This window comes from Onychostoma macrolepis, chromosome 06 (genome assembly GCF_012432095.1).
Source record: "Onychostoma macrolepis isolate SWU-2019 chromosome 06, ASM1243209v1, whole genome shotgun sequence".
Classification (NCBI taxonomy): domain Eukaryota; kingdom Metazoa; phylum Chordata; class Actinopteri; order Cypriniformes; family Cyprinidae; genus Onychostoma; species Onychostoma macrolepis.
In genome coordinates this window covers 24,645,537-24,673,534 of record NC_081160.1, presented here as the reverse complement: position 1 = coordinate 24,673,534, position 27,998 = coordinate 24,645,537, and the positions used below count along the sequence as shown (strand labels likewise).

Genomic DNA, 27,998 nt, shown 5'->3' with positions numbered 1-27,998 from the left:
TTTTTTTATTTGTTTTCTGTATTTCACAGTGCAATTTACAAGCTGTGATCATGTGAGCTGATATATCAGTCACAAAAGATATTGAGGTCTTGGGTTAATTACCTGTTAAAGTGCAATATTACTTGTCTTCCCCATGACACCTACAGTAGCGCTAACAAAAGCAGTCAAAGTTATCACAAAGATTTCCTGCTCAGAGCGCCACTGGCTCTTTCATACCTAGCGTGCATGTTGGCAGTATACGCTTTGCTGTATTAATCATTATTACATCTCATAGGGGGTAATTAGATTCATTATTAGATTATACGACATGCTTGAAAAGTATGAGAGGTGTTTAAAATTCCTGTGTTTTTTATATTGGACTGCTAAGTGCTTGTTGTCTGACTGAAAGTGTCGCTCAGAGCCGTGATGGAGAGCACAAGCTGTTACACTAATGAGGTGTCTGGAAGCTAGTTATTACTGCAGTGCTAGTTGACGCAGTTGATGAACAGCAATCACTATAAGAAACTGAAAGCTTTAAAAAAGGACCGTAGTGACTTTAGAAATGTCTATAACCTAAATATATAGTACATTAATGTTCAGTCTTGACGGTAAAGGAACTAAAGCGTTTATAGACAGATTTGTGCAGTTTGCTTATTCTTATTTCTCGCTTTGGTGCCGTCATTGTTTTGACATTGTTTTCATGGGGGCGACAGTGTGGAGTGGATTGTCTTTGTTTTTCCTCTCGCACTCATTATCGCTTCTGGTTCAAGGAGATGTGCTCTCATTTGCATGTGTGCCCCTAAGGGCTGGAGTCTTTATGTGTATCAGGTGATTCATACTGCTTTAGAGCAGGACTCTTTTACTGAGGATTAGAATGCAACCAGTCAATTAACAATAAGAAAGAGAACTGTGAAACTGCTAAACATCTTCAGCTCCTCTTTACTCTTCAGTCCTTTCACTGTCTTCTTTGGATGGGGTCTTATACTTTGCCTCAAAATCAAATAAAGAAATGAAATGATAAAAAATTATAAAAAAAATTTGAATTAGATTATTTTAATTATTTTTGTCCTAACCAGCCACAGTATCAAGCGTGTACTGTATTTTATATTCATAAAGCTAGTCCATATATATTTATTTATTTTTGGTAACACTTTTATTTATTTGTTTATAAAAAAAAAAATAAAAAAATATATATATATATATATATATATATATATATATATATATATATATATATATATATATATATAATATAAAAAATATAAGTTAAATTATATTTAAATTATACATACATAAATTGTATATAATATTTTTCATAAAGCAAGTCCATATATATATTTCCTTTTTGGTAACACTTTGTTTTACGGTAACACTTTATTTGGTAACACTTTTATTTTTTCTTGTTAGGTTACATAATTTTTGTATTATTACATCAATAATCTACATGCAACTAACCCTAAACCAATTCCTCATTCTAAACCTAACCATATAGTAAGTTCATGTAGTTAATTAAAACAACTCAGTACTTAAATGTGTAATTGCACTGTAACAAGGACACCATAAAATAAAGTGTAACCTGATAGTTTGATTCAATTTCATAAAAAGGATTATTCAGTCTAATATTTTACAGATCTTTAAAGGGGTCATCAGATGCAAAATTCGCTTTTACATGTTGTTTGAACATAAATGTCTGTTGGGAGTGACACATTCACCCTATAATTATAAAAATCCACTCTGTTTTTTTTTTTATCCCTATAAATAATATCCCCTTTCTCAGATCAAGCTGTTCTCAGCTTCTTGGCTGTGTGACATCACGAGAACCGCATGTGTGCGGGACCGATGGTTTTCTTTTCATTTCTGTTGCTCATTTAAGTTATTTTTCTTTAAATAAGTAACGCTGTTGACAGAGGAATAAAGCTTGAGATGTGGAATGTGACTCGTGTGAGCTTCGACTGATTTCTGCTGCAACTGGAGCTAGGTGAGCTATCCTTTACCCTTAATCCTAACTCGACGCGTTACAACGTGCTAGTTAGCAAGTTCCGTGGCTAAATGCTGCTAAAATAAACAGTCTCATGAAAACGGCTCGTCACCCCACGGAAGAGAGGGGCAGGCTGAGCAGAGCTCATTAGCATTTAAAGAAACATGCACTAAAACGGCTTGCTGTGAACAGAGCTGTTTTTGACCAGGTAAAAGGGGTGTTGTTTTACACTACCATTGAGACATTTTAACCAAAAGTATGTTATAGACTTTTCATTAAGACCCTAAAGAATCATATCAACTTGTGGAAAATGGGCATCCGATGACCCCTTTAAGATTTTGCCACTTAAAATATTTGTCTCTCTATGTGACGGTTTTATAATTATTGTTTAAAATCTTATGACCATCAAGCGTTAACCTGTGCACATTTGTACATACATGTTTGTTTCCACCTGTACATTGTTTTATTATGGCATTTGTCATTTCTATGGTTCTTAAACAGTGTTACTGTATCAAAACAAAGCTCTCAGCATGAAGAGGCATTACAATTATGGAAGCACAGTTCTATCCTGAGGGCTCAGTAGAACATAACATCCTCCATATATATATATATATATATATATATATGTCAAATCATTCAAAGTGCAAAAGAATATTGCAGCCCTGTCTGATGTTGCTAGCATCTGCATTTTTATTACCACACATTGCAAAGTATTTTCTGCACATGTATTCTGGCTCTATATGGGGAAACCTTAATGATGTTTTATGACATGTCATATCAGATATTCATATATTCTTACTTTATGCATTTTAAATCTGTTCTTATTTGAATGTAATCTGAAACGATAAGCTTCTAGTTGTTGGTTACATGTGAGCTTTACTATATACAGTATTATATGATATCTAAAAATATCGGCATGGCTTACTGTGCGTAAATGAATAAACAAAGATGTAATACTTTGGTTTGATAAGTGACAGTAGTTTATTTAAAACACTGTCTAAATGCTTTTGACCTCTTGTTTAAACATGCTAATGCTGTTCTATCTAAATAATAGTCTCAAATGTCTTAACTTTAGTTCACGATTTCACACTTAGCGATTTTATGTGCACAACAGCCTGATCCGCTTGCTGTTTTGCATGGCTCTTTCAGATCATTACAGTGGCATTTGGTCTTATCCTTAATGAGGCTGCTTCATTAAAAACAGAATAATTGGTGTAAACTCCTGCTTAGTCCAGCTGCAAAGTTGTCATAAGGCTGGTGTGTTTGATCAGTAAAGGTCTGACCTAAGTTTGATTCTAATGAGGTGGGACATCACTGAAGGTCTTTTGCAGAGGACAGTGTCGTTCCCTTCTTAGCAATAATGAATAGAAATAATTAGTACTGAATGCATTAAAGAGCAAATAAGTTGGTGTCACTACTAATTTCTCAACCCATGGTTTGTTGTTTATATAGCTATTGTGTTGCCAAAATTATTATAATAGCTGAATCATGTCGGCCAACAATTTAATGGAAACCTCTTTGGATGGAGGTGAAATGCATATGATCAGTTGATAATGTAAGAGCTTTTTTTTTTCAAATGGACTTTCAAAAGGATTCTTAAAAGGAATAGGATATTCAAAACTGACTATTCTTTCATTATTTACTGTCATTGAAATCTGTATGATTTTCTTTCTTGCTTAAAAAGAGGTATATATTTATTTGAAGGAGAATGTTCTTGACGCAGTGTTCCTCAGTGGTTTCAGGACTGCAGCATGTTTGCATCAGTTGTGACATCGCGAGTATGCAACGTTAATCATTTTTCTCACTTTTTTTTCTTTTAGGAAAGGAGTCTGAATGCGTACCCATTCCTGGAGATATGCAAAGGAGATCTGATCCATTACATGTGTCCTCTGGAGAATCAGGTGGACTTCTCTGTGCCTGAACTGCTCGAGAAGAACACATCTGATGACACTGAGGAAACAGTGGAGCATAAAGATGCTGATGTTACAGAGCTGGCGGCGGGTATGTTACTATACTCATCGGCCCAGTATAAGGATGAGAATTCTTCTTATTCTTCTTCATCTTCTTTTTAATCTCTTTCATCATGATCAAAAATAATCAGTATGAATTTGCTTTAAAAAAAAATAATATTCAAATAAAATGACATTTACATTTATTTTTAATATTAAATTGAGATTAGTATTCATTTTTTATTATTATTATACAATTACAACATTAATTTATAATTAATATAATCATATTAATTAATTGTAATTGTATGATTCAAAGCACATGATATTACATACATTACAGTGTGGGAAAAAATGCAAAAAAATCAATCTATAGCTATTCTCAATAAGAGTCCAGTAATATCACAGTAATATATTGTAGTAATATCTATGTAGTTACAGACAGATGGTTTATGTGATTGCCATGTTCAATGTCCAGTTCTTTAGCCACCTCTGCTTAGGATCCCAAACTATTACCCTCATTTCAGATGTTATAAATCTGCCAGCGACATTAAAATGGCGTGTGAGTGAACTGTAAAACCTGATAAGTTAAGAATACTCAAAACATTTGAGGAAATTATTGCCTCAAAACATTTGAGTAAACAAACTAAATTTTTTTAAGTTAATAGAGCTTAAAATTTGTATGACAAGTGGGGCGGGGCTGAGAGCCATGGGAGCCAATCCAAGCCTCACTTCCATGATCCCACCCCACTCATCACAATGATAATTATATACAACTTGCTTCCATAAACAGCACATTCATTCAGATCTAGTTTGCAACAGCACGCTAATATAGTTATCTAAAAGACTCACGCCACACTTTCATGTAAATAGTCAAACAGCATGCAGTATATATAGTCTTTAAATTCTGCTGTCCATCCTCAACCTAACCACAGGCTCTACTCTTCACCACAATGATAACGCTACAAAACCAACATAACAGAAACCTATGTAAATCTTAACATAACACAACATTTAAGTACTAACTTGTGTCTCTCTTTGTTAATCTTGTGCAAAAACATACAAAATAACACTTAATTTCTGCATTTATTTTCCTTGTTGTCTGATGCAAAGCATGCTGGGAACTAGAAAACACAATCATTTTAAGTTCACCTTACTACAACATTTTGAGTTTACAGAACTTATTTCAATTAAATGTAATGAACTTTCATTATTATTTGAGTGAAATTTAACTCATTTCATTTCACTGTTCGGTTTTACAGTGTGCTTGCCTGAATGTGTTCATGAGGACTCATTCATCATGTGCATTTATTCCAGAGAAATTGCACAGTAGTCACACCTTATCTGCCGTATTATGTCTCTGTTGTGAGCCGACAAGCTCTGTGAAACTGAGAAAAATGAAAGAGCCTGGCTCAGTCACAGCAGCAGTTGTTCACAATTCACTCTGTGGTCAGTAAAACAAATAGCTGTGAAGATTGATGCTAAAGTCCGAGGGCTGTTTTCTGCCCTGCACAGCTAAACAGAGTCATTACTCCAGCGGGACAACAGCTAAACTCAGTGTGTGTGTGTGTGTGTGCGCGCCTGCAGCTCTCTTAATTAAAGGCCGTTCAATCACAGCTGCTCAGCTGGATCTGACAAGTGCAGGTTGTGAATCAAACTCCTTAATTTGGGGGATTGCAAGGCAGTTCATCTCGCTTTTACTCTCTCTTTCTCCATCCATTCCTGTCTCTTTCGTCTCTTAGGTGCTTTAACATGAACCAAAGAACTTTAGATTTACGCATTGAGGGCTGGACTTGGATTTCAGTGCGGGTATTTCAAGCTTATTTGAAGGTTCATTGAGTTCAATGTGTACATGCAGTGACCTTTATTCATTCCAAATGCATAGCAGTATATAAACATACAGCTCTTCACATATTCATTTCACATGTGCTTTCACACTAAAAGCATTTCAGCTATAAATATATATATTTATAAATAATATATATAAATGATATACATATATATATATATATATATATATATATATATATATATATATATTTATGTATATCATTTATATATATTATTTATTTATATTAATGCCCTTTTATATATATATATATATATATATATATATATATATATATATATTACAGTAAATTTACATAAATATATTTTTTTTCCTTGATGAATTTATATTAAATCTAATACTTTGGGTTTTGTTACAGTGTTAGTGACGGGCTAACTTACTCACTTTCTCTCTCTCTCTTTTACTGTACCTATCATTACGTAGTCCTGTCCTCTTTCAAAATCCCTTTCGTCTGAAACATTTTACTGAACAAAAATCCTGAAGCTCGGCTAACAATCCCACTGGACCCAACAATTTAGAAACTAATTCAGGCAAATGCAATTTAAGAGGCTTTCCATGGAAAGATATTCTTCAGCTTTGTTGAGCAAATTCTACTACTGGAAGTTCTTCCCCACATAGCAAATATTTGACGTGTTAGTGCCAAAACTGTTTATTGTTTTTCAGTGATATACAGTGGTGCATACTATTTTTTTTAATAAGTGATTTAAAAAGAGATATGTATTATATATAGCGTGAATTATAATATTTTTCTTTGCCATTTTGATTTTTCTATCTACTAACACCTGCTGTAGACAGTGTGTTCAATGAAAAGACATGAAAAGCTAATTTTCAGAGTGTGACTTGTTTAATATCACCATACTATTTATTACCATGCTCATATTATACTGGTTAATGGCCATAGTGTCTCATTTTCCATATTTAATCTTTTGTGTCTATCTCCTGTGGTCTGACACTCTGAGACTCAGGCAGGCCAGGATCTGTCTAGAACTGAACCTGATAATGACGATAAGGTGAGTTATTAGGGCCAGGAAAGTGATTAGGAAAAGTGGATAGCCCTGGTGAATTAGGGACCCACTGAGCATCACGTTCTGCTCCCAAATGACCATTCTCAGATGTGGCAATGATCTTTTAGAGGGTGTCATTCAAGCTGTGAACAGAGCTAATTCCAGTGTCACGGTGCTCAAGAGCACCAAGGGTACACTGTGTACAATGTGAAGGACAAGTACAGGCAAATTCACCAGGACCGGAAAGCCCAGTCTAATCTTAGCGGTGCCCTTTTGGGTTGTTAAAAGGTTTCTCACATACTCTGGCTGAGAGGTTATAATTAGCTGTAGTGACTTGGACTTGGGAAGGAAGATGCTGTCTTACGAGTAGGCTTTAGATGGATGAAAGGTTTGAGTAACGATTTCTGTTTTAGTCCAGAGTTTGGGGGAAATACAATAAAAAAATAAAAAAATATTTTTATTCAGCAAGGATGCATTAAATTGACTAAAAGTGACAGTCAAGACATTTATGATGTTACAAATAAATTATATTTCAAATAAATGCTGGTCAATGAACTTAACTTCCTCTTCATCAAAGAATCCAAATTTCCAATTTCCAAAAAAGAAAACATAAAAAATTAAACAGCAAAAACTTGTTTTCCACAATAATATGTACATTTATTAATAATTGGGCACCAATAATATTTGTGCACCAAATCAGCATATTAGAATGATTTCTGAAGGATCATATGAAACTTAATGATGCTAAAAATTCAGCTTTGCCATCACAAGAATAAATTACATTTTAAAATGTATTCAAACAAAAAACTGTTATTTTAAATTGTAATAAAATTTCACAATATTACTGTTTTACTATATTTTTTATGGAATAAAAAATTTAAAAACAAGAATTATAAATTATAAAATATAAAATTTCAAAAACAAATTATTAACAACTTCTTGCCACCTGTGTGTGTATTTTTATATAAATATATATATAAACAATTTTGAAAATGTCTACATAAAATATGACTACTTCTAGCATAAAGATCCATATTTTGTGGTCATAGTTTTCATAGCTGAGTACAGGTCCAAGAGTACAGGTTCCTCCTTTGACCAAGAGTTTATTATTGTCATAAAAACACCATTCATTCAGGCTTCTTGGGGAGGATTCATTTAAAATCAATGACATTTAAGCATATTTATGTGATGGGCAAATACAACCCGAATTCCAGAAATGTTGGGACATTTTTAAAATTTGAATAAAATGAAAACTAAAAGACTTTCAAATCACATGAGCCAATATTTTATTCACAGTAGAACATAGACAACATAAATGTTTAAACTGAGAAATTTTACAATTTCATGCACAAAATGAGCTCATTTCAAATTTGATGCCTGCTACAGGTTTCAAAATAGTTGGGACAGGGGCATGTTTACCATGGTGTAGCATCTCATCTTCTTTTCAACACAGTTTGAAGACGTCGGGGCATCGAGGTTATGGGTTTCTGGAGTTTTGGTGTTGGAATTTGGTCCCATTCTTGCCTGATATAGGTTTCCAGCTGCTGAAGAGTTTGTGGTCATCTTTGACGTATTTGTTGTTTAATGATGCGCCAAATGTTCTCTATATGTGAAAGATCTGGACTGCAGGCCGGGTGCTGACTCTTCTACTACAAAGCCATGCTGTTGTAATAGCTGAAATATGTGGTTTTGCATTGTCCTGCTGAAATACACAAGACCTTCCCTGAAATAGGAGAGGAGCATATGTTGCTCTAAAATCTTTATATCTTTCAGCATTCATAGTGCCTTCCAAAACATGCAAGCTGCCCATACCAAACGCACTTATGCACCTACATACCATCAGAGATGCTTGCTTTTGAACTGAACGCTGATGACACGCTGGAAGGTCTCCCTCCTCTTTAGCCCGGAGGACACGGCGTATGTGATTTCCAACAAGAATGTCAGATTTGGGCTCGTCTGACCATAGAACACTTTTCCACTTTGAAACAGTCCATTTTAAATGAGCCTTGGCCCACAGGACACAACGGCGCTTCTGGACCATGTTCACATATGGCTTCCTTTTTGCATTATAGAGCTTTAGTTGGCATCTGCAGATGGCACAGCGGATTGTGTTTACCAATAGTGGTTTCTGGACGTATTCCTGGGCCCATTTAGTAATGTCAATGACAGAATCATGTCGATGAGTGATGCAGTTTCGTCTGAGGGCCTGAAGTCCAAGGGCGTCCAACAAAGGTCTTCGGACTTGTCCTGTATGCACAGCGATTTCTCCAGTTTCTCAGAATCTTTTGATGATATTATGCACTGTAGATGATGAGATTTGCAAAGCCTTTGCAATTTGACGTTGAGAAACGTTGTTTTTAAAGTATTACACATCTTTTTACGCACTCTTTCACAGATTGGAGAGCCTCTGGCCATCTTTACTTCTGAGATTCTACTCCTAATTTAGCTTAAAAATTTCTAACAAGGAGTCTTAGCTTAAAAGTGATTCAGGACCAATCTGAGAGCAACTCTGAGCGAGAAAAAGGCTAAAACTTTTATCTTAGTGAGGAGGCGGGGCTGACCCCGTTGCTAGTTATGACACAGTCTTTTGAAGACTGTTATTGGTTGGTTGTCCAAGAAGGAAATAAAAGAGCGCTTTTAAGAGTAGGGTTTATTTTAAGCCTTCACTTTGAAATTACAGGCGTAATTGTTCCTGTTTTACCATACTCTCTCTCTCTCTCTCTCTCTCTCTCTCTCACACACACATACACACACACACACACACACTATATATGTATATATATATTCTTTATTTTTTTATTTACCGTGCTGTCATACTTAACGTATTTTATAGGAAATGAACAGCGACACAATAAGGTTCTGAAAGTGCTGTCAGGTACAGACCCAAATCATCACTGCTGCGTAGTTGCATTTTTCCAGTTGCCAAATATGTTAATGTAGTTAATGTAGTGATTATGTCCATTTCTGGTGCTATGGCATTTCTGCGCGGTGTCGGAGATGTTAGCGTGTCTCTAATAAGATCGGTCACAAACATGATCCCTGCACGATCTAATGTGTAGCGTCTTATTAAGTGCAACATTGTGTGCAACACATTTCTTCTCCCTCTTCATGTTTCGTCCATTTTCTCCACTGCTAAAGAAACTCTTAAGCTTCTTAAAAGTCCTCGTCCGTACTCCTAACAATTTTGGACCTTAAGCCCTCTTTTAAGGGTTAAGATGCTTTCTGAATTACTTTTTTCTTTACTAGGATCTTTTCTTTAATTATAAGGGGAAACACCCACATTTCTAAGAATTTTCTTAGAATTTTGTTACTAGGAGCAACTCTTAGCGCTAAGATTATTTCATGAATACGGGTCCTGATGTCAATTAACTTAATTAGTTGCTAGATGTTCTCCCAGCTGAATCTTTTCAAATTTTCTTGCTTTTTCAGTCCTTTGTTGCCCCCGTGCCAACTTTTTTGAGACCTGTAGCAAGCATCAAATTTGAAATGAGCTCATTTAGTGAATAAAAATGTAAAATTTCTCTGTTTAAATATTTATGTTCTCTATGTTCTGTTGTGAATAAAATATTGGCTCGTGATTTGAAAGTCTTTTAGTTTTCATTTTATTCAAATTTAAAAAACGTCCCAACATTTCCAGAATTCGGGTTGTATAAGGTGTGTTATGGCAGCTAATGGGGTTTGAAAAGGTCTTCCCCTCACTGCTCCTCTTTTCTGCCGGTGTGGATCTTCACAATGAGCAGAGAGTTGGTGCTTAATTAAGATGCCATATCTAATATGTTGAGATGAGCTAGATGAGAGAGGGATCATTCCTTTCCATCTAAAATAATACTGGCAGGGAGGGAAGGGAGGTCAAATTCACTGCTGTCCTAAAAGAAATTAGGCTAAATGGGAAGTTTTATTCTAGTTTAAATAGCTGGTATTAGACTCAGTGTAGATTCTCTCTCTCTCTCTCTCTCTCTCCCCCATCCATCTCCATCCTCATTGTGATTCAATCACTTTATTTGTTCACTTTAATCAATTTCAGCAGAGGATTGCAGCCATGACCCTCTTAAATTACACCTTACAAAAAGAGATCATGGGATCTTGCCCAAATTTTTTTCTGACCCAATGCAGTTTAATTATTTTTCTGTCTATATTTTTAAGTTACTCTTCTTCCTATTTTCAAAGAACAGCACCTTACTCGATTTTCAAAAGGATTGTGGTGTGTGATTAGGCTTATGTACAATTAAATGTAAATAAAATAATCAGTTTATTGACTTGTAAAGCTGCTTTGTAATGTCTGTTCAATGCTGTCTGCCACAATAATGTAGTGCCTTCGTTTGGGGGCTTTTTTTTTTTTTTTGGTAACTATTGATAAATCCAATAAATTTAGCATCTTGTGTAATTAATTCGATTTTTTTTAAATTTATATAATCTAAAGCCATAATAATATAACTAGTACTTAAAATGTTAACAACCGCTTTGGGTCTTTGCTATGTTGTTTGTGTAGTGACCACTAGATTCATAAAGCTTCTATTCCTCTTTTAGGAATTCCTTTTTCCCCCAACAGAATCGCAGCTGTTTACTGACGCCTCACCTTTAATTCTGAGTTAAATATTTGAAATCCCTTTGGAGGCATTTTTTTAATTTGGTTCAAACACAACCTTTGGGGGTTGTTTTAGCTTATATTTAGCTTTTTGGCAATTATAGCTCTCACCTGGTGTGTGTCACGATAACAGCACAGCTTCTTGCAATTATACTGCTGTTAGTAAATGACTGTAACCCTCTGATGCTGAAATGCCATTAAAGGATCCCCGAAGGCTATCAGCGGTAACAGCAGGACTTTAAACTGCCATTTTCCTTTTTTTTAAAATTTTATAATCTAAGTTTTAAACTTTTATTAGCTTATTTTTAAAATCATTTACACTATTAAAAATTCCAAGAGTGGGTTTTCACAGCAATGTCATGTAGGAACTGTTTTTGGTTCCCCAAAGGACCTTTAATTTTTTCTTAGTTTTCTTAGTTCTTAGTCAAATTTTATGAAAATTTACTCATTCTCAGATTATCCAGGATGTATATGAGTTTGATTCTTCATGTATATGAGTTTGATTCTTCATGGGAACAGATTTGGAGAGATTTAGCATTGCATCGCTTGATCACCAATGGATCTTCTGCAGTGAATGGGTGCCGTCAGAATGAGAGTTCAAACAGATGATAAAAAGTAATCCACGCGATTCCAGTCCATCAATTAATGTCTTGTGAAGTGTAAAGCTGTGTGTTTGTAAGAAACAAATTCATCATTAAGAAGTTTTTAACTTCTAACAATTTTTTCCAGCTAAAACAGGAGTCCTTTATCCATAATATTGCTTTCTCCAGTGAAAAAGGCACCTCGTCTGAATCAAGAGAGAAATATGCACAGATTATGAACTGTTTACAAGCAAAAAACAAAACAGTCTAAAATGGCTCTAAACAAACATGACAACAGGGCAGTGGACTTGTAGACTCATATTTTGGCAAAAAGCGACGGTTTGAAGTTAAAATGATGGATTTGTTTCTTACAAACATGGAGCTTTTCACTTTCACAAGACATTAATTGATGGACTGGAGTCATGTGAATTACTTGTGGATAATTGTGATATTTTTTCAGCTGTTTGAACTGACGGCACCCATTCACATTCTGGTGGCACCCATTCACTGCAAAGGATCCATTGGTGAGTAAGTAATGTAATGCTAAATTTCTCCAAATCTGTTCTGGTGGAGAAACAAACTCATCTACAATCTAGGTAAATTCTAACCAAATTTCTCAGTCTGTTTACTCAGAATGGTTCTTAATAATTTTGAAGGATCTCCATGAGTAGAATTAGAACAATTTTGGCACAATATGAATATTTCCTTTGTATCGAATAATGTGGCCTAGAGGGATTCTGTGTTGCTGTGGCAAAATCTTAATTGATTAACCTGTTAATATACTTTATGTTCCAGGTGAACTGGAGAAAAAGTCGAGCCCAGTGATCCAGGAAGTGGTTGAAGAGAGCAGGGATGAAATGGAGGCCTCAGCCCCGTTACTGGAGAGCTCTCGGCCGAGCCTGGGTGAGGAAGAGGGTCAAAGTGAGGATGGGGACCAAGGGGTCAAGGGGTCCAGTGAGTCTGTAGGCAGTGGCTCTTCCTTTGAAGAGCTGGACATGGAAGTGGAAGTGGAAGAGGAGAAGGAGGAGAAGAAAAACGAAGCGGAGGAGGAAGACTATAATGGACAGCAGAAGCCTATGTTGGTGGGAGAAACAATCGGGAACAGGGAGGAGTGAAGGATAAAGCGGATTAGAGGGAATGTGGGTGAATGATGAGCGCATATGTGAGTGTGGGTGCATGTGTAAGAGGGAGAAAGTTTGTCTGTGTCTTTGAAATCATCAAAGGCTTCTTTTTTTTTTTCTTCCTACGTCTTTGAAATTAACATCCCTAAATATCCAAAATGTTACGTCTTTGTTATCAGCAAACAAGCAGTTATCCTTTTCAGAACCTTTTATTAAAGACTTAATGAAATGCACATTATTCTTCGGCTTTGTATTTATTTCTGAGGAAACCAATTGTATATGTTTCTTTCTCTATTGTCTGTCTTCCCACGGTAATTATCAACTAGATTCAGCCAGCAAGTAAATCAGGCAGATTCTGAAAATGAGGTAACACTATTAACGCAACTAAATGAAGCTTAATCAGACATTTTATTTCATTAACATGTTCTACAGATGATGTATTCAGTAATGTTTGCTTCAAAACATGAATAATTCATTCCAAATGCTGTCTGTTGCTGTAGAATAGAACTGAAAAAGAGTGAGAATAAAAAGTGCATGTTGTTAATGATTGGAGTGTGTTAATTTGACTATTTTTGTGCCCTCTGCATGTAATTGATTTCATGTTTTTTTAGAAAAGAAAAAGTCAATACAAACAATACACAGGACATATTAAAGTAAATCAGGCTATATTTTCTCTTTCTTTCCCATGTATTTTTCTATTTTTCTGTCATTTTTCATAAGCTAATTAGGAGAGAAACAGGGTTTTCAGCATAAGGACCATTGTTTGTTTTGGATTATATTTTTCTTACTGTGTCAGAATGTTGGAATATCAGTTGTATCATATGCTATTTCATCTTTTGATACTGACAGTTGCTCTCTGATGTTCAGCAGGTCATTTGATCATGCTTTTACATTGTGATTCTGCAAGAAAATATAAAGTATGTGTAAGGCAAATGGGGAAGTGTTTGTGTGTTCACTTTAACAGCTACTTCAACCTTCTTACTAAACAAAGATATGGAATATGCACTTACCATTAAAAAGTTTGTGGTCTGTAAGATATATATACATTTTTTAAATGATTTTAAAAGAAGTGTCTTAGGCTCACCAATGCTGCATTTATTGGATCAAAAATTAAATTACAAAAAAAAAAAAAATTAAATAACCGTTTTCTATAATATATATATATATATATATATATATTTATTTATTTATTTTTTTTTTAAATGCTATTTATTCCTGTGATGGCAAAGCTGAATTTTCACCATCATCACTCCAGTCTTCAGTGTCACATGATCCTTCAGAAATCATTCTATGTTGATCTTGTTCTAAAAAAAAAAAACATTTCTTTTAATCATTAATTTTGTAAACAGTTGTGCTGCTGACAAAATAAAAAAGACAACAAAAAAAAATGTGATGATATAAATGTCTTTAAATCTAAGTATTATTTTCTTAATTTTCCTTTCTTTCTTTCCAAAAAATAAAAAAGCATACTGACCCCAAACTTTTGAATGGTTGTGTATATATTTGTTGTGTAAACTTCTATTACTTATTGTATTATTCTTACAAATTCCCTAGCTTTTGTCTGTTGTCATATGCTAGCCTTAGTTCTTAGTCTTAATTGATAAGAATAGTGTCGTCTTATCTGTTTTAAGCCTCAGGAATCCTCTTTGGTGTAAATGTCCTCCTTTGTTGTGCAGTTACTCTGAAGATCTGTTTAGATGATGTATTTGCCATTGACAATACAAATCAATACAAGTGCCTTATCCTAAAGCTCCGGCAGGTTCTCTATCTTCTGAACACTTTGTCACAGGATTGCTGTGAGCTTAGTGAAGCACAGACAAGGAGGAACTTTTGTGTTATGCTCTTTTTGACCTATTTTCATTGGTAGTGCAAAAAGAAACCCAATAAGTGACCACTATGTATCTTCTATATTTGTATGCAATGTATCTTATTGCATAAACATAATATCACACTTGCAATAGTGCTGCTGTAATGAACAACAACCCGAGGCTGAATCTTATTTGTACTTTGTCACCACCACTGCAGCACTATTACCTGTTGATATTGTTTAATTAGAGTTTGTCTAGGTTTTAAATTCAAAAGAGCTCTGTCTTTTCCATGGACGGCAGGATGTTGGGTAGAATGACAGCTTCAGTCACTATTCACTTTCATTGTATGAAAAAAAAAAAGACGTAATGAAAGTGAATGGTGACTGAGGCTGTCAGTCCCTAACATTTCTGCCTGACATCTCCTTTTTCCTGTTCTGCAGAAGAAAGAAATTCATACTGGTTCGGAACAACATGATGGTGAGTAAATATCTGAATTTTCATTTTTGGGTGAAATATCCGTTGCTCTTAAAATGGTCTGACTTTGTTCACTGCACAATATGTTCTTTTGCATATCAATTTATTATTTACTAACTATGTCACTTACAATGCAACGTGTTTAGGATCCTTCGAGGAATAGCTATGCCATCTGTAAGTAATCTTTAATTTTCAAGACGTCTAAACAGATTTCGCAAGCATGCTCTCTCGCAAGTTGTAAAACATTGATAATCCAAGATGGGCTGTGACTGGCTCAACGTGTAAAGGGTCAACACACAATCTATGTTAGGTCTGAGAAAACCCTCACGGGAGCTCGTGCCCTCGCGCGCGCTTTCCACTCTTGTCGTGTTGAAACTTGTCTATCGACCTGAAATGGGACATTGATCTCATGATGTGTGATTCTGACAAGCCAACCTTAATACATCGCCGTCACAGACTGGTGCTTGGCCAATTAGACAAAATCGACACAATCTGACGTCTTTCGGCGTATTTACTTATTCTGTGCCTCACGGAGCAGTTGGAACAGACTCAAGTTGTTGTCAGCATAGTTTTCTCGATATGCGGTCATGATGGTTCGTTGTAGATGTTTCTGTGCCAGTGGTCGGTGAATTGGAAACGCATCTAGCATACATGCCCACTTTCGAGTTGTTTTTCAGTTGAAGATATCCAGTCGATATTTTGAGCTCACCGTTTCAGGGTTAGACATCAAATCAGTGCAAATGTAATCCCATCAGAGCACGCACGCATGCACACACGCGCTCTTAGAGTCGTCAATAGGCGTTAAACTTATGCATAAAGGTTAAGTTGACACTTCAAATGCATTTCTTTAACGCCCTGTAATACTTAGAAAAGTTTGTGTGCAGCGAGTATTCTTTGGTGATTTTAGGTAGACAAGGTGGCAAAAAAATCTCAAGGAATCCAATGACGCGCGCGACGCCTTTTCAGCACCACGGACAGTTCCACGCGCGCATAGCGTCTCCGAGGAGCGTGCTCAATGCAAACTTCACCCGCTGAATGAAACCTGGATTCCACTGCTGGAATTCAGTCATATGCTTTAAATTCAACATTAGAGTAATACGAAACTGTATGCGAGGATACGGACTTCTAACCGGATGTATTTAAGTAGATCCGCCAGGAATCTGTCGATGAGAGGTGAACTGGACAGGTCAGGTAAGATGGTTATCGTCTGATTCTTATCTGTTTATGTAATTTTACCATATAGAGATCTCTGTTTCTGGAGATCGGTTAGCACGACATATGCAGACAGGAATAAACTTAGCGTTTCTAACAGTTGGTTTAAGCATGCATTGCATTTTGACATCTGACGCGATCAAGAAATAATAATAACAACAACAACAAAGAAATTACTTCTTAAAAATAAAAGCATTGCATTGTTTTTCATTTGCACGTCTTTCGGATTGACACGTTTTCAAAAAAGCATCACAAGCCATCATCAGATCAGATAAACAATCGTACAGGTAACATCTCATCACATATTGCTTTGAATAGCAAAACACTCCCGCTCCGCTCCGGGGTGTGTCTGAAACGCATCTCTATGGATGTATACAAACCCTGTTCCCACGACTCCAACTTCATTTCTGTAAAATCGTGGCTTGTTGCGTGTAGGTTCAACAGTTTTGCGAAGTGAAAAAGCAGTGGATATATTTAACCAGCTTCGCATTAACATATCACAAGTTTGTTGACGGTTTAAGTGAGAAATCGTATTAAAACGACTTTAATGTGGCTTACGGTTTCAATTCAAAGCTTGTCGACTTTTCACACCATCCTGAAACTTCCTGAGTCTTATTATGAAGTCTTACATATTGCTAACGTGTTGCTTTATAAAATTTGCATTTGATTTAGAATTATCAATGATATAGCTACAATGAATCATAATGTAAACTGTATAGCGCAATGTTTCTTATTCAGTTGTTCATGTGAGATACGCTGTAAACATTGTTTAATAAATTCACGTGATATAAATAATTTTATCAAAACCAAAAAGAAGACTTATTGCCTTTAGAATATACATTATATCATTAAATTCATTTTATCAGAATATACATTTTATCATTATGTAATTCATTGTTTTGTAGTCTATGGTAAGTAAAGTTTTTTTTTTTTTTTTTTTTTTGTGGCTGTGTCTAAACCTTTCTCTCGAATCACAATAATAACGGTGTTATAGTTCCTGCCCTGGGTTTTGATTGTTGCCTCTCTGAAATGTTTAAAATCATGATCATATCCAGGCTATATATCAGCTTTATATCATAATGTGCAGGTTTGACCATGTCTAGCTGGTGTCTCCTAAAATGACATCATACGGAAGTTCATATGGATCATTAACATTATCATATTTTCATTTTCGTCCCTATTTATGAATTTAATTTAAAAAAAAATGAATGTATTAAATATGGAGATAAACACATGCTAACGAAACTATAGTGTTTGGCTTTCGGTGAACATGGTACCCAAATCAAGCTGTGGTTTAAAAACACAAGAAACACAAACAGAGGTGAAGAACCGCTATGGTTAGTTTTAAATAATTCAAGCTCGCGCCGGACATGCACTTATCTTCTCCAGTGAAGACTTGCGCGAGAGTCAAGAATCGCAGTCTCTGCTCTGTAAAGCTGGAAAACCAGAACCGAAACGGTTCCCTGAACAACTGAATGATTTTTTATGACGTTCGGTTCAGTTAACGTTTCACGAACGTGCGTTGTTTTGCCCTGCGGATGGAACAACGCAGGAACAAAGCGACCAGTGTATTCCGATTCCCGAACGAATGACTCTCTTGAGTCAGTTCTGTTTAGTGAATCAAAAACAGTTATGAATCACCCGAACGTGTTCGTATTTTTATATAATGTGTGAATGGATGGATAAAATATATTTGATTAGTTTTTTGTTTACTGATTAGGACCAGTTGGTTTGCATTTATTTTGCTTCAATTAAGAGATTTTCAATCATTTTACATTTATTTCTGAATATGGATTCTGAAATGGAGCAAAAGAGAAATGGAGTGAAAGAGCTAGAGAGAGAGAGATAAATAAAAGCAAGTCCTTCAGGTCTCAGTGATCCAGTAAAGTGGAGACGCTTCTGTGAGCACGGCAAAGCTGCGTTATCACCGCCATGGCATGTAAAAGTGCCTCCTTAGTCCTTATCTGCAAGTAACACAGCCGCTTTGAAAATTGATCAACAATAAAACTCAGAATTGCTAACACAGAATTGAACTAATGGCTTTTTAGTCTGGACGACAAGCATTTTGGTGAAGAATTTACGGTGGTGGGATAAGTCACAGATGCTGACAAATGTCTTAGGCGGGAAATAGATTAACCTCTTGTGAGATTATTCTCCTACGGGAGTGATTGATAGGTTACAGCAACAAAGATAGCAAAAGTAATGGAGGTGTAAAGTGGTGTGTCACAGTGGCTTAATGGGAGTATTGTCACCTCACAGCAAGAAAGTCTTCGCTTCGAGTCCTGTCTGGCCTGGGAGAGCTTTCTATGAAGAATTTGGATGTTCTCTTTCTCAATCTCATGTCATTTCAAATGTTTATGACTTTCTTCTGTGGAATATAAAAGAAGATATTTCGAGAGCGTTTTGGAATGACATGAGGGTGAATAAAAGATGACAGAATTCATGTTACCAGAGGACAATGGGCATGACAGTTGAGCGAATGTTTTCATTAAACAAAAGATTTTTATCTTATCACATCTCCCTCCCAGTTAATCACACATCGTTTTATTAATCTACCTCATGATTAACAGATTAAATGATTGTTTTATGAAATGAGGCAGTTTAATTCACTCTCATCGCTTAAGTAAAGCCAATAAAGTTTGGTTTTATTAGCTAAACTTTATGGACAAAGTGATAACCAAATGATGAAGATAACCCCCCAGTTTGCTTAATGGTGCATTCTTATGATATTTAGCCTACCTTATCCCAAATAGCAAAGCTCATTGATTTAACATTATTTCGATGTTAAATCAATGATCTTTGCTAAGTGCAATGCCATATACAACATATAGCATTATAGCAGCTTTTTAATGTCACATAATCTGTCGAACGAACTTTTACAGTAAAAGTGCTGTGTGAATAATGAATGTCTTCATTTTCACTCTGGCAGTCTGAGGTAATGCTAAGATCCTCTGGAATGCATCAGGCACATTCAGTAGCAGATGGTGTGTGTTTCTTGTCAAGCATCTGGTAAAAAAACGAACAGAGAAATTCTGTGACCATGCAGATCCCAGGAGAGACTCGTGCACAGAGACAGGAGGATCTGTGTGTCTTTTGTGCATCTGTGCAGTAGGGCACGTGTGTATATATTTGTGTACTTCTGAGAGAAAGGGAGAAAAACTAAACCAAATGCAAATACTTAGAACTAAAGGCAGACATGTAGTGGGGTTTCATCACAGCGGGTCTGTGCTGTGTACTTTGTCCGACAGAGAGAAAGGACCATATATGTGTTTACTCGCACTCCTGAGAGTATGTGTCAGATACATACATAATGTGATGTATTAGGGTTGCATTAAAGTGTTTAAAGGCAAAAGGGAAACCTGTATGGAGCAGCTCATGGGTCTCCAGTGACTGGGACATGAATAATGTACAGGTTTAGAGAAGGAGGGGAGAGACCATATAGAATGCAGAGAAGAAGCTTTCCTTATGTCCTTGTGTTTGTAAAAGATGCTACGGACAGTAAGAAAGAAGCATATGTACAGTATGTTGAAATCAACTGCAGATACACACACAGGCACGCATACAGTAAAAAAGCTACAAATTTAAGTTAAAATCCAATTTTGCAACTAAGCAATCTCTTGATCTTTTGTGTAGTTGATTTCACGGTGGTTTGGAGTGTAGGGAGTTTGATTGGCAGCATTTTAATTGCTACTTCCTGTCGTCTCCAAGCTGCAATGAATGGATGTCATTTAAATGATAGTTGTCCCTTAGTATGATCTGATAATAAGTACCCCATGTGAAAAGGTCAGTAGGCTGATTCTCTTATAATCTAATATTTACCTTCTAAAGCTTTAAAGGAGAACTGGTAAAGTATTTGGTATTATATTGTCAGATATCATAAATCAGATCAAGTTGCACTGTGGCCCTTTGTATTTCCACTGTGGCAATATTTTGAGCTGGAAGAGTCTATTTGGAAGTATTTTCAAATGTTTTTAAAGTCACTTCTGTCCTTGAAACATTTTCTCATTCAAACAGCCAAATGTAACAGCAGAGTTCATCCAGAAGTGAAAATATGTTATCATTTACTTGCCCTCATGTTGTTTCAAACCTGTATGACTTACTTTCTTCTGCAGAACACAGAAGTTATTTTGAATACCCTACTGACATTGACTTTTTGTTTTGTTTTGTTTTTTGACACAGCTTGAATGGAATGAGGCTGTGATGGATAGAAGTACAGTGTGCTCAATGGATTGTACTGTTGTTTGACAACATGATTTGGCTGACAAACCATCTTTCTAAATTAATAAATTAAGTAGACAAAACTCCATAAAACGTTATGGAAGTTGTGAAAATTGTATTGTGAAAATGACAATCTTTTTACGCGTTGCGCCGCGCAAACATAACACCATGTCTACATTTGTGATCGTAGAAACGCCAAACAAGCGCTACTCTACACTGCTTAAAACTCGCGTTTGAATAGTCAGTAGCAAATTCTTTACATTTCGAAACGTACTTACAGGCTGTGAGTCAGAAGCACCAGACTGTCCTTGCGACGTTGGAATTGCCCCACTTTACAGTGTTCACAGCCATTCATAGTGTTCACATTGTAGGCTACTCTCTCCCAGGATCAGGAAATAGTCCTTCGTAAAATGCGCTGCACACACTTGAATATTTGCGTTGAACTGTTCTGGAACAGTGTTGTAAATATAACTTAACCACTGATTTCTAGTTGTGTACTTCATTTGGAAGGCCAAACAAAGTACTTTCGCTGTCACAACGAAACACACAGCGTCTCCATGACATGGCGTCGGCAACAACAATACTACAGCGATAATAAAAGTTACGCCTTCTTTCATTGCGGATACGTTTGGGCAGTGTTATGCAAATCTTCCCACACCGTGACGTAGACATGTGGGGGCGTGTTTAAATGAGTCATTTTAGGAAGGCGTGGCAGAGTCTTAACTTTTATAAAGAATACCTCTTTGGGTTTGAGACTTAAGTCTTTGCAACTTTAGGGATCTTATCTATGCACGAACAGCTTGTAGCACTCCAAAGAGAAAGGAAAACTTGAAATCGCATCATATGACCCCTTTAAATATGGCGTCTAACCAGACTAAGGTCTATTATTATTACTAGTAGCTTTCTTTTTCTCAAATTATCAACAGGCGTCCGCAATGAGTGCTTCCTCCTAGGCTTTTAGTTCCTGTGGTCGTTGAAATAACTGAGAGTGATGTCCGACTGAGGGACTAGGTAAATGAGCCGTTAACTCCAGTCGATTCCAGCTTGACCCATTCAGTCATTTTTGTGAACATAATAGTCTGTGAATATAATAGGAGGCCATTATTCCATTATCTGCTGGTGTCTTGGACAGTGTTACTTCATATTTTGTAATATTTGTTTTGTTGGTACTTTTTTGCTTCCTGTGAACACTGAACATGAGTGAATTTAAATATGAAATATTTATGTCTTTTATTATTTATTTAGGAAATATAACACCAGCAGCACTGTTGTACTGAATATGCAAATTTGAATCCACTCCCGTTTTTCTTGACCAATCAGATTAGTGGATTAAGAACTAACCGTTGGTTAATAAAAATGAATTATTTCATTTAGCACTTTTGAACTAGACATCTTTATTATGGCTTAATCTGTGAAGAGAATCATTGGATTGTTTCCTTGTCTTATTTCCAGAAAGTGCTCAGTGCATTTAGCCTTGTCTAACTGTCATTTTGGCCCCTTGGAGTGAGCAGTTGTACACACTTGATTGCATTTCCCCTTCAAATGGTAGTTGATGATGTGGCTGCTCAAAGGGAGTAAGGTGTTCAAAACCTCATTTGGACAGCAGCCACCGACTCTTTGGATGGTTATCAAATGGCATGCCTGTTGGGTTGTCGCATAACTCACACTCACAGTTGTTGTGGTTTGGAGCTCCAAATTAAAAAGACATTTGTCAGCTTGTCGAAAAATGTACTGCAATCCAGCGATTAGCTGAAACTGAAGTTGTAATTCTGTCAGTTTATTGTTTTCGGCTTTATCACTGCCAGGACGGACTTGGCACGGCGGCGGCCCAAATGTAGCGGAGACCGAGAGAAGCTGTCATTTTCTTACGAGTGTGTAATGTGCATTTATCACATGGCTAACTGGGGCAAATGGAATTTAAAATTGAGCGTTTGTTATTTGACGGCGGTGATTACAGTTTAACTGATGAGTGATGTGGACCACTTTAAATAAAGCATCAGGTTGGTCGCATAAGATCAGGTTATCGCCGAGAGGGATTCTTGGATTGGTATAAAAGCGTGCAGCAGCATACATGCCTTGCTTCCCTGTAAATGTCTTTTTTGTCATCTAAAATGTGGCCTGAAATTCATTTACATAGTCTCTCCTCTCTAATCAGTGCAGAAGAGCCCTTGTATGCAATTCCTCTCTTACCTTTTCCTCCCTTGGCCCTGCGGTTACATAAAGATGACCTCTCTCCTAGATGTGCTATTACCATATTCATGCTGCTCTTTTTGCCAGCTTGAGATTGAAAATACTGAAATGGATTAATACTTTGGGAGGATCCTCCTCCTCCTTAAGGTTGCTCATTCCTTCCTCTCTCTTATTTGCGTTCTGTCTCTTCCTCCACGCTCTGCCAGCATCTCTCAGTTCCCCTGCGTCTTCACACTGCGTGGCTGGAGCAGTCTTGAAGACTGGCAGAAGAAGCGGCATCAAATTGAAGAGGCCATCTGGTGAAGCGGAAGATGCAGTCAATAGTGGAGGAAGAGTGGAGAGTAGAGAGAGACGGGGGAAAATTGGACTGAATATTCAGGCAAATTTATGGGTCTTTAATTGCTATGTATTTACACAATTTGAATAAATGTAAATGTAATATTCCACTTCAGTGTGGTTACTCTGTGGTTACTGAGAATTGCCATATCTCTAGTGTAAATATGCATGCAGAGCTCTAAGTCAACATGAAATCAAAATGTACTTTCTTAAAGGGATAGTTTAACAAAAATTACTTCTTATTACAATTACAATAATTACCCTCATGTTGTTCTAAATCGGTTTGCTTTCTTCTGTGGTACACACAAAAAAGAAGTTTTAAATAATATTCACTCTTCCATACAAAGAAAGAGTTCCCTAGGTAAAAAGAACAGTATCATAAAAGTAGCCCATACGACTCACGCACTCTATTTCAGGTCTTAGGAAGCCATCTGAAATACTGACATATAAGTAATTATTCAGTTGAGATGTTGCTTTGAAAATCTACATTTACAGCACTTGGTCACTATTCACTTTCATTGTGGAAAAGAGCAGCTTGGACATTCTGCTTAACATCTCCTTTTGTGTTCCGCTGATAGGACAGGAAGTCTTATAGATTTTGAAAAACATTAGGGTGAGTAAAGAATGACAGAATCTTTATTTGGTGATCTATTCCTTTAATTTTTTTTTCTTCATATTTTCTATCAAATACCTATTACTATCAAAATATAAAAATTGCTCTGCTTGTGCAATAACACATTTCTGGCTGATGCCACCAATGATCTTTATTTTTCAAAATGTCCCCTCCAACCACCTGCCTTACAGAGACAACTTTTAACAATTCAGCTAATAACCTCTGTATATAATCAAGTCCTGCCCTACATGTTTTATTGTTAAATGTTGCATTGTAGATGTAAAATGTATTTCATGTTGATTACAAGTTCTGCATTGCTATCAGGACTTACCCTTGTTTTCTTCCTCAGTTCTTTGCCATTTGTCCCAGACCTGATTTCTGTTTTCAACACTTTAACATTATAATGCACTGCAATCCTAGATTGACTTCAACACAACCTCATCTTACTTTTACAATACTTATCTCTACCTATATGGTGTCAGACATTACTTAAAAAGCTTATCATCCAATAAATAAATTCTGTTGTGGAGAAGAGCAGTCTCAAATAATCTCTATGGTTCCGAGGGGATGTGAGTATTAATCCTTAAGAGATGCGGTTCAGGGGATGTATGTTGTAAAAAGATATAGCCAATTTACACCAGCTTTACAAGAATTCCCATAGGGACTCCACTCCCATCCTAGCAGACTAGATTGGCCCTTTCAGCCTCACTTCTCTCTCGCTCGCTCCCTCTCTCTTCCTTCCATTCACTCTTGTCTGGCAAGTTTCCATGGAAACAAAGGGTAGGGAGAAGACCCTAATGAGTAAGTGTGTGTCTCAGTGAGATGAACACATATATTGTTGAGATATGGACGCACACACACACACACACACACACACAGTCCAATTCCCAAGCACTCCCTCTTCTGCTGGTCAGTTGGACTTCTGTTTGGCTGTTCATTCTTCATTCTTGATTTTTTGTTTAAGGTTTATAACAGTCATCCTGGTGAAAAGAAATAGTCTAATTTACAATGTATTTTTCCTCCTCAGGTTATTTATAGTCTCTATTTCTCCAACATGGTGTTTCACTAGGACAAGCTGGTTTGCTGTAGAAAATTTTGAAAAGAAAAAATACTGGAAATTTTGTGGAAAAAATTAGATGGTTATGAAGATTTTCCTTTTCCAATTTTATTACAAAACCAGAAGTAAATAACTATGGAGTCTCAATTTTTAGGGTCTTGCTGTCTTCAGTGATTAAAATAAAAATAATTTACAAAATGAACCTCATAATCATCTTCAGATTCTATATAGATGGAAACCCGTTTCTGCTACTGAATAAAAATAAAAAAGGTAATTGCGACTTTTTTTTCTCACAATTACTTGTTTACATCTCATAATTGACTTTTTTCTCACAATTGTGAGTATACATCTTGCAATTCTGACTTTATTTGTTAAAATTGCAAGATATAAACTCACAATTCTGACTTTTAAAATTTTTTTCTTATATCTTGCAATTGTAACTTTTTTTCTCAGAATCGCATGCTATTGCAAGTCAAGTCAGAATTGTGAGGTACAAACTTGCAATTCCGAGAACATATCAGTTTTTGATATGCATTGTGCTTTAGAACTTGCAAAAAAGTCTGAATTGCAAGATATAAATCGGAATTGCGAGAAAAAAGTCAGAGGTGTGAGATACAAACTCGCAATTCTGACTTTTTTTCTCACAATTACGAGTTTATATCCCACTGTTCTGAGAAAAAGTCAGAAATGCGTGTTTATATCTCACAATTCTGAGAAAAAAAAAAGTCAGAATTCGCATTACACTATTCTGAGAAAGTACGAATTGTGAGATAAAAATGCTTTGTTTTTGTACCTTTTTTGTTTTCTATTCTGTGGCGGAAACGTGGTGCCGTACATATTCATATATATTCATATATATTCATGACAAAATGTAATTTTTAAAAGACCTGTTTGTATTTTATTATATTTAAAATATACATATATATTATATATATAAAAATAGAAAACATTTGTTTTTCTACAGTTTTTTTTACAGTTTTTTTATATTAATATTGCTTTTTACTGTATTTTTATTAAATTTTTTTACATCCAATAAATGCCTTGGTGAGCAAAAGGGTATTAAAAAAAAAAAAAAGTAATTTTGGCCGGTACTTTATGTTCCTCCTGATCTAACTAAAAACTTGATGAATGTTATCAACACTTTAGCCCTCTGTAGTTTCACAAAGTAGCCACAGACTTTTGCAAAAGTTATTTTTCAGTATATATTCTATTAATCGTGGCAGTGGTAATTCATCAAAATATCAAATTATGGGGAAGAGTGTTATATCCAAGCATATATCACGGATGCACATACTGTATGTAGAGATCACTTTTGGCATTTTAAACTGCAAATTCAGCATCTTCCACAACTTTGCACTCCCACTTGGCCTGCAAACTGGGGAACTGTGACAATCAGCACAATTTCCTAAACATGTTGGGACTGTTACCTGATTTGCATTTTTCCTTTAGTGAATGAGGTGCTGAAACTATCAGCAGGTGCAATACATTCTTAGTGAATTCTCCTCTTGAAATATCAACCCTATACATTGGTCTTATGTTTTATATTAACCGAACATGAAGGTTAAATCAGTGTAGTTTATTTCTTATTTCACTTATTGAAATTCCAGTGATGTTCAGTTGAAAAGTCATAGTAATGTAAAAGTAAATAACCACCTCAGCATGCAGTCTCTCCACACACACGTTCTTCTCACATACTCCAGGAGTTGATGCTGCAAACCTCATAATTATATCATTCACAGCGTCCGAAAGCTATACTTCACACCTCTTAGCATGTGTGAAATTAGAATGTATGCTCCCCATTGATATGCTGGCATATAACAGAGAGAGAAAAAGGAAAGAGAGAGAAATAAAACTAGGCCTGTTTGGTCAATTTGCTTACTACATGGGGAATCTTTTATAAATAATTCTGTTTTGACGTGCATGCTGTAACTGCATTTTTTAAGGTTGCTGTCTTTCTGAGTGCAAATATGTAAACTTATATACTGATGTGATTGCCGATTATGTATGTGTGTGTGTGTGCGCGTGTGTATGAAGCAGCTGTTGGCTTACAAGCTGTCTGATAGTGATCCTCTACATGAGTTCAGGCGAGCTAGCTTTACACTACAATGGTCACACTGTCCCCTGAGCAGAGAGCCTAACACACACATATACACAAGTGAACAAAGCCCTCAATGGACTAGCCAGAAGCTTAAGGGAAAGGGGCCTTAGGGAGCCCATACCTAGCGCTGTAATGGAATAACAGAGAAATTCTGAGAAATTCAATTTTGAGAGTTACAGAGAAAATCAGTGCAGCCAAATGGTAATATTTCAACTGCACAACAAATTACATTTGAGTCTCTCAGTTGGGGATCTCTTACAACCACTGATAAGAAAAGAATAAATCAAATGCTAATGATCCATTTCCCCAAGTTTATTAAGTCAAGTTTATTCTTTTTTTTCTTTTTTTTGTAACTGCTCACTGAATTGTTTAAAACTAACTGGTCAGATTAGTATCCTAATGATGTGTGATCTATTGTATGATTTAAATGTCTTGGAGTCTTATTACTCATATAAAGGATTTTTTTTTTTTTTTTTTTACAATTACATTTAACAATGCAATGAAACACTGGTATTTATGATAGCAATATTCTGGTTTCTCCCTTGATGTTATGGAAATGTTTTTGGTTCATAGACAATTTAACATGATTCTTGAATGCTAGATTTTACAAATTGCATGCTTATTGAAATGTTTTTACTTTGCAATATTACATTTTGAGCTTTTCTCAATTGCCTTTTAACTGTAACTCAATTCAGTATTCAATAAATGCCAATAAAATATGACAGGTCTAGTAACTCAATTAAATCTAGCATGATAAAATGTAATGATTTTTTGTAAAAAAATCAAACATTCAGAATGACTAAAAAACTTAATTTAAGGAGAAAACAAGGTTATAAAGAAAGAAAGGTTATCTTACCTCACTGGCAGATAATTGTTCTTGTTTTAGGGATCAAGTTAACATGAACAAAGATTAATAAATACTTAGAATGATTTTTTTCGTTATTTT

At 35.7% G+C, this 27,998-nt stretch overlaps 2 protein-coding genes across 2 annotated transcripts in view; both read left to right on the top strand.

Annotated features, from left to right (window-relative positions):
• The window catches only part of tex264a (testis expressed 264, ER-phagy receptor a), a 65,487-nt gene extending 51,508 nt beyond the window's left edge, over positions 1-13,979 (top strand). Inside the window, exons 3-4 of the mRNA XM_058779609.1 lie at positions 3,778-3,958; positions 12,721-13,979. Of these exons, the coding sequence (XP_058635592.1) occupies positions 3,778-3,958; positions 12,721-13,040 (501 nt within the window). The 3' untranslated portion in view covers positions 13,041-13,979. The remainder of the gene's footprint in view (positions 1-3,777; positions 3,959-12,720) is intronic.
• Positions 13,980-15,880: 1,901 nt separating this feature from the next.
• Positions 15,881-27,998, top strand: part of grm2a (glutamate receptor, metabotropic 2a) — a 45,507-nt gene continuing 33,389 nt past the window's right edge. The window contains exon 1 of the mRNA XM_058779835.1: positions 15,881-16,519. The gene's annotated coding sequence lies outside the window, so the exon portion shown is untranslated. The remainder of the gene's footprint in view (positions 16,520-27,998) is intronic.